We start from the raw sequence: 16,618 nt of genomic DNA on the forward strand, positions 1-16,618 counted from the left end.
TGAGAATTTCGCTACTGTTAAGAAGTTCCTTCAATACACTTCTTATAAACACCCACTGTTTAGGACAAACTATTCACTTTGATCAAAATTCTTAGGTACACTCCTGTCATCATTATTTAAAGGGCATATGCGATAGGATTCATTCAATCTTAAGCAGTTTTACCAAAGATCAAATTTGCAAGGTATTTTTATAATATTCTACTAGACTCCGCAAACGTATATTATAGAATAACTCAGAAAATACAATGCACCTTTCATTTATTTTTCTCCCCTTCTAAAATAAAGGATTTATCCAAAGTAAAAAAAAATCCAACCAAGAAAATCTCCAGGGCAACCAACTTGTAATATGCAAATTCAGTTTCAGGTTTACGAATTCGAAAAGTAAATGCTAGCAGAGCCTGGCATCCCTCTTGATACAGTAGGATGATGCTTGACTACACCAAAAATCATTACATGATGAAATTCTCAGCCTGGAGTTTCTGTCGGTTGGAACATGTTCCAGACGCCAAAAGCTAGTTCCATGCTCAGCTACACCAATGATGGCATGTAACGATTTTGTAGAAGTAGCCTAACCATGAAAATTTGTAGATCAAAGGATTCACTTGGTATTGAAATCCTCAGCTGATGCATTCTCGCCAACAGGACCAGCATCATTCCCATTGTTCCTTAGCAATGCCAAAGTCGGACCTAGTGCACTCCTTCTCAGGGCCCTGTATGACCATGGAGTAGTGCTCTCGTGGCTTTGTTTCTTTGGCATCGATGCAACCTCACTGTTCTGAAGTTGTGACTTTTTCTCATCCAGTGCCAGTTCGATTTGCTCCCAGCCTGTGCTCGGTCCTGCATCTATAAAATAAGAGGTGATGCATAGTCTTCTTCTTAAGTCCAATAAAATACTAACTCATGTTCCACTATCAATTTGGTAATACCTGAAAGAGGTGTGGCTGACTGTTTAGAATTAGTCTCCACAGCCCAGTTGTTTGATCTTCCTACATCTGACTTTTCATTCTGCAAGCTATCTGGGTACTGTTCCTTGAAGAGACGAACATCAAGAAGTGATGTATACTTGATCTACATTGATAACAACAATCAGTTACTATTTTAACCGAGTATTTCAAATCTTATACTGTGATAATTGAACAGACTAGTTTGAGTATACAAACACAAAGGGCTACCTCCAAAGAGCCATCTTCATTGTATAATGCAGAGTCAGCCTGCAATGGAGATTCCTCTGCGTCTTTGTCCTTTTTGAGTATTGGATATTCTGGAACTAGTACCATTACAATGTTCTCGGAAATAGGATCATAGGATGAAACTTTTCCGACCTACAAGCAATGTCAACATTATATTTTATCCATCAATACTAAAATGATTAGTCGTGCCCATTGTTTGAATTTTCATTTTGATCATTCTAGTAATTTCTGAATCTCAACATCAGTCGGCGGCTAGAGAGAAGTGTTACATGCTCCTGGGCTACAGTGTAGCAGTAGGGCGCCCATGTAGTCTCCCAAGCACCCATGATTTGATTCCCAACTACGGCGCACTACAGAGCATTTTCCTCTCGGGAATAACAAACTTGGATGTTGGGCTATTGGGCCGCCCGTTACGAGCACTTCCGGATTTACCTTGATAGCCGATGGAAAACTAGGCCGGACCAGGCCGATCATTCCCCGGATGAGTCAGCCCGAATGGGCTAGATATTTGGTGCTAGCTAGAGAGAAGTGTTACATATGTAAGCACTTAACAAGCTTTGACACATGTCAAGGCGTGTTGAGATAAATAAATAAATAAATTTGAGTAAAGATATCTAGACTAATTTTTGTTAGTTGAGATAGTTGTTATATTTTTCTAACTTGTTTCTCCATAATTTTATTTCAATTATCTAATTATCATAATTTTATTTTTTAAAATAAAAAAGTTAAGTGGAAGGAGATTTAAGAGACAAAACTCATTTGAATTAATCTCAATATGTTCAAGGAGTAGACACGTGTCGGATGTTGGTATGGGTGTGGGTGGGGTGTGCTACAATAAAATTTTAATTCAGCTAACCATCTCATCGTTATAGCCTTAAAATTGATTAAGTAGAAGGAAGATCAAAAGAGTAAAATTTATTACAATTCATCTAGGCATGCTTTGGTACATTCTGAAATATGTCAAGTGTTCACATCATACAGGACAATAAAATACAACTAATTATCACAGTTCTATTTTCAAAATTAAATAAATAATGTTGAAGGTAACTAAAGGAGTAAAATCCCTTAGAATTCATCTCTAAAACATGTCAAGCATTGGCATGGTATATTATTGGAATTGTGCCATTCTGACATAGGATAGAAATCCAAATTATGGAATGATACTTTACCAAGATTTTTCCCAATATTGTTTGTTAGTTTAGTGGCAGGAAGCCAAAAACTATTTCCTCATGTATGTGTCAATAATTGACTTGGGTATTTGATAAAAACTTACCCGAAAAGGAGAGATCTCAGGGCACCAAGACGAGGATAACTCAACCAATCGATATACAAGCATGTCACCTTCCTGAAAAATCAAAATATAAAACAGGCCATACCAAATTTATAAAAAACGTTCAATCAGTACACAAATACATACATGCTAATTCTTCAGCAAGTAAATACAAAATTAAACCAATTTTAAAATTTTGCATGTCACTCTGAGCACCGGATTAACATTGAATAACATCAACAGAAGGATCAGCCAGGAAAACATAAGTATTCAATTTTGTCTTCACACTGCTGCAAACATGAGGATAAGAGGAAGGCTCCACTGTATGTTGTTCCTCATTGGAAATTAAAGGAAAATGACTCTTGAAGCCTTTACCTTTGGTAGACGAGTTAAAGGAAAAAGACTCTCAAAGTTTGTCTGGTCATTTGCATGTTGTTCCTTATCAGTGATTAAATTGTCACTGGAGGTTCTGCCGGTATATTGGTCATCATTCCAGCCTATTGTTTTCTCCCTTCCCCATTTCTGGCCCTTCTTTTTGCTAATTGTTCCATTCCATTTTAGAGTCTCCTTCAACGTTAGCAAATAGAAGCTAATTAATCATTAGTAAAAAAAATGGGTAACTCAAAAATGTAGTGGAAAAAATTAATTAATAATGCATTAGCACATTGCTTTCTTGGGAGCTTGTATGTAGAAACAGGTATGGTGCATTTGGTTCACTGAATCGAATAGACAAACAATGGACTAGTCATGACTATGGAATGAAATAGACAAGGACTATAATAGGAGTAAATATTCCTTTAGTTTGTTCTATGAAAATGTAACAAAGGACTATAATAGGGCAAGGACTATAAGTATATGATAGAGAGATATTTATGCCATGAGTCCATGACAAATTTTAATTTTATCAACCGCCATAGATTTGTATGTAGCAAATGTTAAAACCTCCTCCATTGAGCACACATGAATAATATTAGACTTCAAATAATTACAACATCCAGAAGCAGGAGAAAGTTGCCATCTGCTTACAGGAGTTACGGGTAGTGGATACCTCTACTAAATTTTCCTTTCTTGGTAAACTACTCTAAAGAAGTTTACTTTTCCTTCGCTTAGTTTTTTTTTTAAATTTCTCACAAAAGTTGCACATTAAAATTCTCCAACAAGAACGTGATATCATACTAACACATACCAGTGATTTAGCAAAAGGGTGTTTGATGTGCTGATGTATAACTGGAAAAAGAAATTGTTTAGGGATGCAAAATAAAGACTCCGCGGCTAAAATACATGATCCAAATTAATTGAAATGGGATAGGGATTCCAAGAGTATATCAACAACTTTGAATACATGTAAAAAAACACCCTTGTTTTTTTAACCTTTTTAAAAAGGAAATATAAGCAATGTCCCACTTGGCCAACTTCATTAGCAATAATCATTAAACTCAAACAAAGAGGTTCTATAACAACATATGAGTGGAGGCACATGATACTAACTAAAGCTTGTAGCACAATGAGTATGAACAAAACCATACCCCTGGTCCATTTGAATGTGTGTTCTTATGTTCTTGATCATCTGTAAAATAAATCTCAAGTTAAGCAGAATATAAATATAAAGAAACCAATCTCAACTCAAGTGCAAACATAGAGCATATATAGTTTAAGGCTTGAAGCATGTCTATATACATGATAGCTAACCATAGGAATTAGGAACTAGCACAAATAATTCCGATTTCATGTAATCTAGCATAAAGCAAACTGATGGAATAGGATTCTGCCACACCAGAAATCAGAGCCTTGTACAAAGAGTATTGACTTGCTCATGTGTGACATGAACAATTGCAAATAGGTTCACATCATCTGTGTATGGCATATTTTATGTGTACAGATTAGATGTTTAATGACAAACTGTAGTAGTGTGTCTTCACTCCTTATTAAAAGAACATGCATGCAAATTCCAATGTTTGTCATATGCTTCCTATTAACACTTAAAAGTGTAATTTTCACGTATGAGAAATTTCTACAAAAAAGTTAGAAATGCAAGAGTGGAATTCCTTGGTTCAGAAAGTGTGGACACTCAGATGTTATACCTTAGTTAGTGAACAGGGCATATCTAGCTTGCAAACAGATTGTCCTCAGTTGAGTAAAACCAAACCACATAACAAAATAGCAATTTATTCTTGTCAGTGTTAATGGACATCCCATTAATTGCAGATAAATAAATATGTAGGATGAGAAAATGAATAAGTGCATCTCAAAATGAACAAGAAACATGATAACAGCACTTAGAAAGGTCCTGAAAAAACTTGGAACGCATACAAGATATTTAAAATTGTATCGTCTATAGAAAATCTTGTTCAAAGCTGTCGTATCAACCCCCTGCAGGAACGAGACAGTGTTGTGTTGTGTCAATGCCTCGTGCTAGAGGCACCAAGGAGGAGGAGAAGAAGAAGATTAGGAAGAGGAGGGGAAGAGGGGGGTGAGGGGAGAAAATGACTTACCTATGAAAGTCCTAGATAATCACTCATTCACTATTAGAGAAATAAAATTAGAGTCATTTTATCATTCCACAAATGGCGTTGGTGTCATTAAGTGGCATATGTGACTGGTGCTTCCACAAGTGATGGTGCCACAATGAAGTCCATAAGTGATGCCTCTACGAACTATATGCCAGCCAGTGACAGTGTCATTGTTTCGTCATTTGTGGCATTGTTTTGTTACTCTCCCTAGCAACCTAATCGTTGTTCAGTCATTCTGTGTTGTTTCGGTAGTCACACACACAAGCCAAAAAGAAGCATAGCCATTACTGAGGGAAAAGATGTTTCGTGGTCTCGGAGTTATCATTTGTCATTCGTTGGATTAAATGGTAAATTTTGCAAGTGTCAATCAGAACAAAACCAAATTTTAAACCATGGTCTATGGATAAATAAAAGCTCATTTGATAAACAAGAGGCAAAAATGCCCAAGGCGTAGAGTAATCAAAATGCTTGCTTAGTTACCGGTTTCAACAAACCATATGGAAAAGAATTACAAAAAGGAATTTAACACTTGTAGACAGCTACAATCAGCCAACCTTTACTAGAACTGACAAAATAACAGAACATAAAACTTTGCAGAAAGCATATTTCTCCAGACAAAAATAACAGAACAAAACAACAGTGACAACCCTAAAAGTGAACGAAAATGTCAGGGATTAAAATATCAAAGATACCTAGGGATTCAAACCGAATATGACCAGGTCTAACAATTACAGGAATGATTTCTTCCTCTCTGTCAGCAGTCTCATCTACTGCTTCATAGTCAGATGATGTATTTTGTTCATCATTTGTTAGTATTTGAACTTGCACTTCCTTCAGATCCACAGTAGAGTAATTAAGAAGATATGGTTGCACAATTAGGTAACAGAAAATCAGATCAACCAAACTTCACTTAAACAAGAAAACAGTATCCTTCTAATTAAACAATACCTCTACTTTCTGCTCGGCCTGTCTGCGCCATTGTCTTTTAGCTTTTTTACGACGAGCACTCCTACTGGGAAGCTAATCATAAACAATAATTAAAACAAATTCAAGGATCTCATAAAGCATCAACTGTCAAAAGAAGATTCCTGATCCAAAGATAGTACTATCAGAAATGACAAGGATTAAGAAAAAAATCTATGAAGTATAAAAAATTGTTTATTTTTATTGACAGTGGAAAATAATAACAATAAGATCAACCTTCCCTTGATAACCTAACTAAAGAAGCTAACATGCTTCAAAGATATAACACTAAAAAAGAAATTGCAAAAAATGTATAGAATCAAAATACACATACAATTTTATTCATCTTAGAGATCCCTAATCTGAATAAATAAATAAAAGTAAATTATTTGTCATTTACTCGGTTTCCACCCTGATTAGAAGGTAAAACATCAGAACATCACCAGATAACCTAGAGAAACAAAATCAATGATGTGGAGGTTATTTTACCAAGAGTTTAGCACAAGGTAGAAATCCAAAGGTACAGTTAGAATAGGCAATTATGGCTTAAGAACAGTTTAAAAATTAAGAGGATGAACACACATTCCCAACAACCTATCCAAATCATAGGGAGTTAATGCCTCAGAATTAAGTTCAATTATTAACAGCGGAATTGAATATGTTTCCGTGCAAGGACCATCCTATTTATGCAATTATCATGTATCCTAACCACATCTAGTACAATAGCAGCAAGTATCCTACTTATTCAGGTCACATATAAAAGGGCTTTCCTACAGCCCCAAATAACTTAACCGCATGAAAGTGCAATATTTTTAACCAGAATGCTCAATGGTATCTAAAACCTTTACCCCAGACTAACCCCAAATCCTCATATCAGGGAGAAGCAAGAGGTTAGAACGAACAGAAGGGATCACCTCCTGTTTCCTTCTGTACACAATCATGCCATGCCTTTTTTTCAATCTGTGTTTCCTTGTTCAGTTTCACTAACATGCAAAATCCCAACAGAAACATGCATGCAAATCAAAATAATTAAAAGTTTATAGATGTGTTCTTTGGTTACATAAAACAAACTCCAGATTATACAAAAACAAAAAATTACAAGAACAATTATCTCAATCAAAATAAACATATGTGAAAGAGGCCCTAACCTTTTTTGTGTCACCAGTATGAAGTTCAGGTGGGATTTTGTGAGAGTTGTCAACATGCTCAGACCTAATACACAATGTTAATACTAATGCATTTCCTGACGCTTAAACAAGATAGAAGATGCTAGATATAGTAGAAAATTACCCTTTACAAGCTTAAATGTGAAATTTACTGTTAGTGAATTGCCGTATCAAAAGGGAAAGAGTTTACACTTTTTGTTGCCTCAAGATCTCACAATAGAAATAACCATATGGGATTGGCCACTCTTTAGCACAGTAATAAAGAATAAATTGATCTTCTACAAAGGCTTTTGTTATGTATAATAATACACCTAAACACAAGAATACAAATACGAATCTGATACAAACCTCAACAGAATAATCATTAAATACATACATCATGTAAACCCAAATGCCATATATCCACGTGACACTGAACATCGCTAAACTAGATAACGGGCATAAAATAACCTCGATGTACCGCTAAAGAGGGTGACACTGGAAGCAAGACCAAGCACAAGGAAGTTGCATAAGAGCTTTAGCCAACAAGTTAAGGCTTGACGTATGGATAGAAAGTGCATAACGAAGTATATCGCTCAGTAGGCCCAACTGAAATTGCACTACGCTGTAAACCCTATAAATGTCAACCCCTGTGGACTGTGAATTATTAATTGAGAAAGTCTTTAATGATATATGATACGGTGTGTTACGAGTGGTCTCAAAGGTAATGTGGGATCGATGGTCAAGATGATATAACAGTCAAAGTCAAGGTAAGGTGGCAGTTAAGGTAAAGCGGTAGTCAGAGTCAGAGTGTATGTATATAGCTGAATGAGTCACTCTCACAGGGGCTCAGCTCTCCAAGACAGCTCTCAGCATGTAGCCGATAGGCCCAAGCGCCAGTCGGACTTACAAGACTCGGTTCCTCGCTTCTGCTAAGGTACTTAGCGTATAGATGGTCGACCCAAGAGCTAATCAGACTTATGAGACTTAGCTTCCCATTATTCAAGCACAAGTCTCTCAACATACAGTCATCGACCCCAACACCGATCGGACTAAGGGATTTAGCTCCCCACTTCTCAGAAGCAAGTCTTGCAGAATACAGTCGGTCGACCCAAACACCAATCAGACTTGCGAGGTTCAATTCTCCACTTCTCATGTGCGAGTCTTCAATCATACAACCGGTTGGATACAAGCTCATGTGCATGCATCCTATCATATAGCCGATCGACTACAAGGTCGATCGGATTGCCTCATACAATATTATCAGGAATTACAACAACCTGTCACAAAATAATAATTACTCATTAGGGAATATTCCACTGTCATAACATATACATGCAATGGAACCTTCCTCTGAGAGTGGTCGTACAACTTCCCTCATTTGACGTTACTCGACATATTCTAATATCAAACATTCTCAGCTGCCTCATTAATGCAGAGATTATGAATGACGATTCATATACATGTAACATAAGCTTCCACTGAGGATGATAGTACATATTATGACACCAGACATTTTCTAACACCTCATTATTATGGAGGTTATGAGACTCAGTATAAAAAGGAATCCTCTTCGTTGGCCGAGTAACTAGAACTTTTACATTACACGCACTCACGCATCTACTGTTCATCTTCCTCTCCACTTTTCGTTCGTCTAGTATTCTAACTTGACCGTCAAAGTGCCTGCGCGAGGGACCCCCTCCTGAATCTCGCTCTAACGCTTCCCTTTACTCTCTCTTTGGTGTGCACAGAGAGGTTTGACTAGAGCTATCTTCGAGCTCAGAGTCTTCTCCAAGTCAATGTCAGAGCCACCTGCCCGCCATCTCCCCCAATTTCAGACAGGATCAAATATAAAACCTCTTACTAAATTATTATTATTATTATTATTATTATTATCCCACAGAAGTTGCTACTTGCTATCTAAGGATGGAAAATATATTTGTTAATGTTACATCATATTGGAATGATAGTGTTTAAGATATTTATATATCTAAAGTTACTACATGTGATAAATTATAAATTCAAATATAGTTCTAAAGTATTTTAATTAAATTGTAAGATCTTACAATTCTATGCTCCAATCCTACTAGACCTATAAACCTCTTTCCATTACTAAGTAGGATCCCAATCCTTACTACCTTGCATATATGCACACCTTTCCTGCAGAGTGAGTGTTAGAGAAGAGACATCTACTCCTATAGCCCAACATGGGTAGTTCAGGACATCTTAGGCATACTAAGATAGTAGGAGAGTCCCTATCAAAATGGGAACACGTGTTGGTAGGGACTCGCCATTCTGCTCTTTGACCCATAATTATGCTTGCAGAAATTTTACATAAGAAATGCTAATATTAGAAGATCTCTTAAACAAATAAATTGGATTAAATAAATTAATGAAAACACATTCGAATTATGTAAAAATTATATAAGACGCGCCAATTATGTACCTCTCTTGTGTGGCAATAGAACAATCATTCTGATCATCATTTTGTGAGGTGGTCTTATCAAAAATTTCATTTCCATTGGACAGGTTGAGTGCCTCATCTAAGGCCAGGCTTTTCTGCTGCTCAGCATGAAGGTTTTCTTCTTGATCGGCAGTTATAATAGTCTTCTTTGAGTCGTATAGTTTTAATTTCTTCTTTCTACATAAAGAAAAGTGGGAAAGTAAAGCTCCAAAGCCATAAAATAATATGTAATCGAAGATCTCAAATCTACCAGTAAAAACAGTATACAACATCTTAAGCTTTCACTGCAAAAAAAGAAAAGGATGATAAGGACATAAAATATATATATATATATAAAGTTTGAGGAAAGAAGATCAATTATGTACCTCTTTCCTTTAGTAGTAGACCAATCCTTATGATCATCATCACTATGTGAGGTAATTAACTTGCTGAATTTTTCCTCCCCACTGGACGTGATACATGCTCCCTCTAAGGTCAGGGATTTATGCTGCTCAGGGTGTATGTTTTCTTTCAGGTTAGCAGTAGTACTAGTCTGCTTCAAGCTGTGAAGCTTAGATTTCTTCTTCCTATATCAGCAAAAATAGACAAATAAAACTCCAAAATTAACAAACAGTTCCAGGAATTATTATGTATATAAGGGTTGTCAAAGCCCTTATGCCATTAGCCAAAATGGAAAATTAAACACATAGCGGGCCAATAATATACAAATATTAGAGGTTGTTAGGTGAATCAAGTATCAAATCATCACCAAGAAGAGCTATATTGAACCAAAATGTTATGGGTCTTATCAAAAATCAAATAATACTTTATTCACTGGGCCTCCAAAGTAGATCAAAATAAAGCATAGCATTAGATTGTGTTTACTTGTATGGAAAGATAAGAGGAGTGTTGAAGAAGGAAAGTGATACAACATGTGTAATTTGTAATTCTTTCCTTCTCTCTCACCCCCTTCTCCCTCATAACTTTCCATACAAGTAAACCCAACCTTAGTTGTCATAGGATAGTGACCTGAATCACTAGTTACTGAGCTAAGCTGTAAATTCATGATTCATGTTATTCAAATTTGAAAACTAAATCTCAACAAGTCATGTAGTGTATGAATCAGCACCTGGACAGGCATCATGATGCATATTTGTGACTCATGATTAGTTCAATAACTGACAGTAATATATAACTAGGCACATGGCAACTACACATTTTTCATTGGTACAAGTTATTAGCATCATCACAAAAGTATCCTACAAATAACATGTGTCCTTAAATGAGAATTTAGAGGGTGAATTTGAGTGAAGGACAGACAGTGCTACATTATTGCTTGATTGTCCCTTTGATAGGATTATATCTTTGAATACTGAAGGTCAATAAGACAATTAGGACAAGTAGAGAAAATATATTGGAAAATATGCAATAGTCACCAATAAACAATTGTATATGACAACATTATATATTACCATTTAGCATTACAAGGGAATTTGAAAAAAAATAAAAAAAGGAATCTAGAACCAATAAGTATTTATGGAGGTGCAATGAATAGCATTTAGATAAGGAAATGTATCAAGAAACAACATATTAGTAGTTCACTTCATGATTTAAAATTTCGATCCGTGCCGAGATTTCGGTCCCAAACCGGAACGATACGATTTCGGTATTGTATCGTACCGTGCTGATACAATTTCGGTATTTTTTTTATTTATATATAATAATTATTAGAAAAATATGTTTATCGTGTATAATTTAAAAATAAGTTGTATATTGATTTTATATAAGTTGTTTGAACAATTTAATATGGTTAGAAAAAATAATTAAATATAATTTTCTATAAAGATGTATTAATTACTCGAATTAAAATTGATACATCATAATTATATAAATTAATTATTTATTCATTTAATTAATTATTAGTTTAAATCTTATATATTTAAAATAGAAAAAATCAAAATATCAATTAAACAACAAGATAATATTAAATAATAATACAAAATTATGAGAATATAAATATAATTTATTAGAATTTTTTTAGAATTTTTAAATAAATTTAAAAAAAGAATTTTTTATAATAGGGATAATTTAATTAGGGTTTATAAAAGCATATTCAAAATATCACTCTAGTTGGGAATGATTTAATTAATTAAGTCTTTTTTTTCTTTTTCAACAGTGATCTCGCGAGTCCCGCGAGCACTGCTCGCACGACACTTCCGCCGACGGCGGAGGCGTCACGCGACGCTTCCATCGCCTGTGTTGCGGGGCGCCGAAGCGTCGCGGGACGCTTCTAGCGGAGCGCCAGAAATGTCACGCGACGCCTCCGTCACCGCCGAAAGTGTCCTGCTACTTCCGGCGGCACGGAGGCATCGATCACGGGCGGATGACGAAGGCGAAATTTGTCCACCTGCTATGCCGGTTTCGCTTCCTCACCGGAACGGTAAATTCCGACGATTTTAGGCGGCACGACTTGGCACTTCAAACCCTAGTTCACTTCACTTATTGGACAACATGATTAGATTGACTTTTAACTACCTTTAGTCCTATCACTTAACTATAATGTGCTCCTCTTCGGAGACATTGCCATAAGAATATTTGATAGGGCATTGGATCCCATATAATGTTCTTGCAAAGTCAAGCATAAATGCATCAAATAATATTATTATAAAATTGCTCATCCTGTTTAAATGCATCAAATCATATTATTATAAAATTGCTTGTCTTGTTTATTCATATTCATAGAAATAAGAAAAAACATTTAGAGAAATCAATAGAAATACACGACATTGTGCAAATAAAGGGAAAAAGATCAGTAAAAATACAGCCATTAAGGTATTGTTATAAGAGTTTCTGAGAAATATGTTAATGCATACGTCAATGTGTCAACAAAAAGAGAAAAGACAGTATCGGTTACTTTAAGCCGTAAGGATGTAGCTATAAGAAGTTTTATAAGCTATATAAAGTATTAAAAGTAAATTTCAACAAAGTGAAAATCACTCAAGTTATAGATGAAGATTGATACTTTGAGTTCTGTAGTTCATCCGATTGCTTCCTTTTTCTTTTCAAATTTATTTCTTCAGTTGGCATATTGGTTGTTCTTTCCTCTTCTGCATACGCATTCTCTATAGTTTTATTTTTGCAGGGTATAGCTATAAAAAGTCTTATATCCTCTTGAGAATCTTGAACAGTGAGAAGTTCATCACATAAAAGAATAGGCCTCTTTTCAACAATATCAGAATTTTGTATATGACAGGCTTCACCACCAATCTCAAGAAGCTTCTTCTTTTTGTCTAATTTCTTGCTAACCCTGGCAAAGGTAAGAAAAGAGAGAAATTATAATATTTAATGCAATAAGAGTAGCAATATATTATTATATAATATGAAGCGTAGAAGGAATGACCACTTCATCATATGCATAGAAAGATGCAAAGCCCTGTCATTATCCTATCTGAGTGAGCTAATTTTAGTTTCAACATTGAATAATTTAAGTTGTAGAACTCAAAAGGTCTCTAAAATTATCAATATCATAGAAAATTAATGAGACTTATTGGAGAAAGCAGCTAAGCATGCAAGACAAATCAGAGTGAGGGCGAGAATTATGATGGTGCATTCAATTCTGAGTGCCAGAGGTGGAGATAACCTTCTATTTGAAATTGGAGAAATTTATCAAAGCATTTTGACTTATTTTTCCAACCTAGATCTTTGCAAGGTTGTTAGATTTAGACATTGATACATCATGATCAACACAAGCAAGGCAAGTAACTACACTTTCGCATCAAATTTCCAAGGATTGCATTTATGTAACAGGCAACAAAAGATCCTAACTAAAGCAACAGAACAAACGTCCTAAGGATATTTGCAGGGAGCAACCATATATAAAACATCTTCCACATGCGTTGAAGAGACACTAATAACAAGGAAAATTTTGCACTGAGTTCAGAAAAAAAAATCATGAAATAGTAGTTTAGAATCAAATGCAGATGAATGGCATGTGATTCTAATGAAGTCCTGATTTGTATATCCACTAATAAATTAATATCATAGCTTTAAGAATCCAGAGTCCAGACTGATAAAAACCTTTACAATTCTGTACTAGGATAAAAGCATTGCAGAATGAAGCACTAACTGAATTTATTCTCAAGAGCCAATCATAGGCACTAAACATGGCTGCATATCAAAATTTTAAAAATAGGATTTGGTGAGCCCAATATAATGATATCCCTAATTATAGTATTATTTAAACTTATCCATTACTTTGTTACTCAGTATAACAAAAAATAAATAAACAAGCTAGTAAACAACAGCAACGATTCACTAAATTGAGACCACCTGAACCTTGTGAATCTCAACAATGAAACATTATACACAAATAGTTACCTGACTTTATCACTATTCTTGAATATGCTTGTCGATTCAAACAGTGGTAAAACGAAGTCATCCATCTGAAAATAGAGGAAAGGAGTAAAGGGAGTAGATAAAGTTATTTGTATACTATTTCATATAAAATAATTCACTGGTATAGATATATCCCACCAAAACTCATTTAGCTGGAAGCGACATTTATCAACATCATATGACATGCGGAGTCAAAGAATATGTTGCGTCCTATATCATACCTTTCTTATCAAGAACTATAGAAAATAGGATTTTATTTGTTTAACCATAGCTCTATTAGTCATTTGCAATCAATCCGAAAGGCATTCATATTCCAGAAAATCAATTACCAAAATGACCGAAAAGAACAGAGAATCCCGTTCATTATTTATCACAGCTATGAAACCCTTTTTTACTCGGAAAACAAAAGTAGCATGAATCGGACAATTGAAGAAGGGGGGCCTGACAGGCGGAAATGCTTACGGAGAGGATGATCCCATCGGGACAGGTTCCATCGAGGGAGAAGGTGCGAAGGATGTGAGCTGCGACGTCGGAGACGGTGGTAAAATCGGAGCGGACGAGGAGCCAGCAACGGACGAAGCCTTCCGACTTCTGCGACTCGGTGAGGAGGTGATCATCGAACTCCACACGCAGCCTCACGGTGCCTTCTTCCATTTCCCGGTGAAATGTAGAGATCGGAGTAGGGTTTCGTTAGAGGCGAACTATCTCCGTCGCCTTCGCTTCGTCCTGCAAAATCTAAAACCCCTTTTTGGGCGAGCTTGCAGTGTTTACCAGGCAGGGTTTCTGATGATTGTGTTGTCTTAGTCGTGATCATTTTATTATTTATCTCATAATAATTCAAAATTAAGAATTAAAAAATAATAATGAAACTCAAAAAAGAGAAAGAAAAAAAACTCTATAATTAGATATTAAACGTTAAAATGGTTTTTTACTTAACCACGGGTTTTTTAAATTATTATCCATTTCTCATTGTACCTTTATCAGGCGATTAATTTTTTTTTTTTTTTATCAATCGAATCGATTTGCTCTGTACCAAAATTTCAAATTTTGAGTAAATCAGTCGACTGATTTATTTTTTTTAAAGTCGATTTAAGCTAAAATTGATTGTTGCGTCAAATAACTTTGAATTGATATGAATTTATTTCCTATATATTTGACTATCTCTCCTGATTATATCCATGCACTCAAATATCAATTTAATGTTTAGTACATCAATCGATTTTACCCAAAATCAGCTGATGAACCAAATGACCTTGGATTTATATGAAATTAATTTCTATGTATTCATCTACCTCTTCTAATTATATTCATATCCTCAAATATCAATTTGACTTAATATATTGTTTGAACAAGGATATGTTTGAAAATTCAATCCGTATTAAAAAAATCTGGTTAATAGACCAAACTATCTCGGATTGACATGAAATTAGATCATATATGTTTGGCTAGTTTTCTTGATTATATTCATATCCTCAAATATAAATTTGATCTGATATATTGAGAGTAATAATTTTTTAAGGTCAGTTGATGGACCAAATGATCTCGGATTAACATAAAAACAGTTCTTATGTATTTGTCTACCTCTCCTAATTATATGCATTCCCTCAAACCTCAATTTGACTAATATATTGAGAGCAATATTTTTTTAACACGAAAATATTTGAAAATTTTAATTTTTGTTCAAAAAATTTAGCTGATGGGCCAAATGATCTCGGATTGATATGAAACTAAATCATATATGTTCAGCTAGTTCTCCTGATTATATTCATGTTCTTAAACATCAATTTGACTTAAAATATTAATAGAAATGATTTTTTAAATATATTCAAATTTAAAAAATTATTGCTCTTAATATATTGAGTCAAATTGATATTTGAGAGCATAGATATAATCAAAAGAGTTAGATGAATATATATGAACTAGTTTCATGTCAATCCGAGGTCATTTGGTCCATCAGCCGAATTTTTTGAACACGAATTAAAATTTTCAAATATTTTCATATTAAAAAATCATTACTCTCAATATATTGAGTCAAATTGATGTTTAAGGGCATAGATATAATTAGGAGAATTAAACAAACACATAGAAGCTAGTTTCATGTCAATCTGAGGTTATTTAATCCATCAGCCGATTTTGGATCAAATGACCTCAAATTGAAATGAAACTAGTTCCTATATGTTCGTCTACCTCTCCTGATTATATCTATGCTCTCAAACATTAATTTGATTTAATATATTGAGAGCAATAATTTTTTAATATTAATATATTTAAAAAATTTAATCCGTATTCAAAAAATCATTGTTCTCAATATATTATATCAAATTGATGTTTGAGAGCATGAATATAATCAGAAGAATTAACTGAATATATAAGATATAATTTTATGTCATTTCGAAGTTGTCTGGTTCAACAGCTAGATTTTTTGAACATGAATTAAATTTTTCAAATATTTTCATGTCTATAAAATTATTGCTTTCAATATATTGAGTCAAATTGACGTTTGAATGCATGAATATAATCAAGAGAGATAGACAAATAAATAGAAACTAATTTCATATCAATTCGAGGTCATTTGGTCCATCAACCAATTTTAGACAAAATCGACTAATGGACAAAATGACCTCGGATTGACATAAAACCAGTTCATATGTGTTCGTCTACCTCTCATGATTATTTCTATGCCCTCAAAAATCAATTTGTCT

At 34.5% G+C, this 16,618-nt stretch overlaps 1 protein-coding gene across 2 annotated transcripts; it reads right to left on the bottom strand.

Moving 5' to 3' along the window:
• Nucleotides 1-229: 229 nt before the first annotated feature.
• LOC122022567 (coilin-like) lies at nt 230-14,707 on the bottom strand. 2 transcript variants are annotated; one of them, XM_042580607.1, is made up of 14 exons: nt 14,379-14,707; nt 13,899-13,963; nt 12,544-12,828; nt 9,908-10,108; nt 9,525-9,719; nt 7,082-7,145; nt 5,919-5,990; nt 5,663-5,801; nt 3,987-4,027; nt 2,836-3,027; nt 2,464-2,535; nt 1,173-1,322; nt 927-1,068; nt 230-837 (listed from the first exon to the last, which is right to left on the bottom strand). In XM_042580607.1, exons 1-14 carry the CDS (start codon nt 14,568-14,570, stop codon nt 599-601), a joined length of 2,049 nt encoding a protein of 682 aa, XP_042436541.1. In that variant the 5' UTR covers nt 14,571-14,707; the 3' UTR covers nt 230-598. The 2 variants fall into 2 exon arrangements, with proteins under 2 accessions (XP_042436541.1, XP_042436535.1); XM_042580601.1 differs by having other exon boundaries at nt 230-843.
• Nucleotides 14,708-16,618: the final 1,911 nt, after the last annotated feature.

This window comes from Zingiber officinale, chromosome 1A, assembly GCF_018446385.1.
Source record: "Zingiber officinale cultivar Zhangliang chromosome 1A, Zo_v1.1, whole genome shotgun sequence".
NCBI classification, from domain to species: domain Eukaryota; kingdom Viridiplantae; phylum Streptophyta; class Magnoliopsida; order Zingiberales; family Zingiberaceae; genus Zingiber; species Zingiber officinale.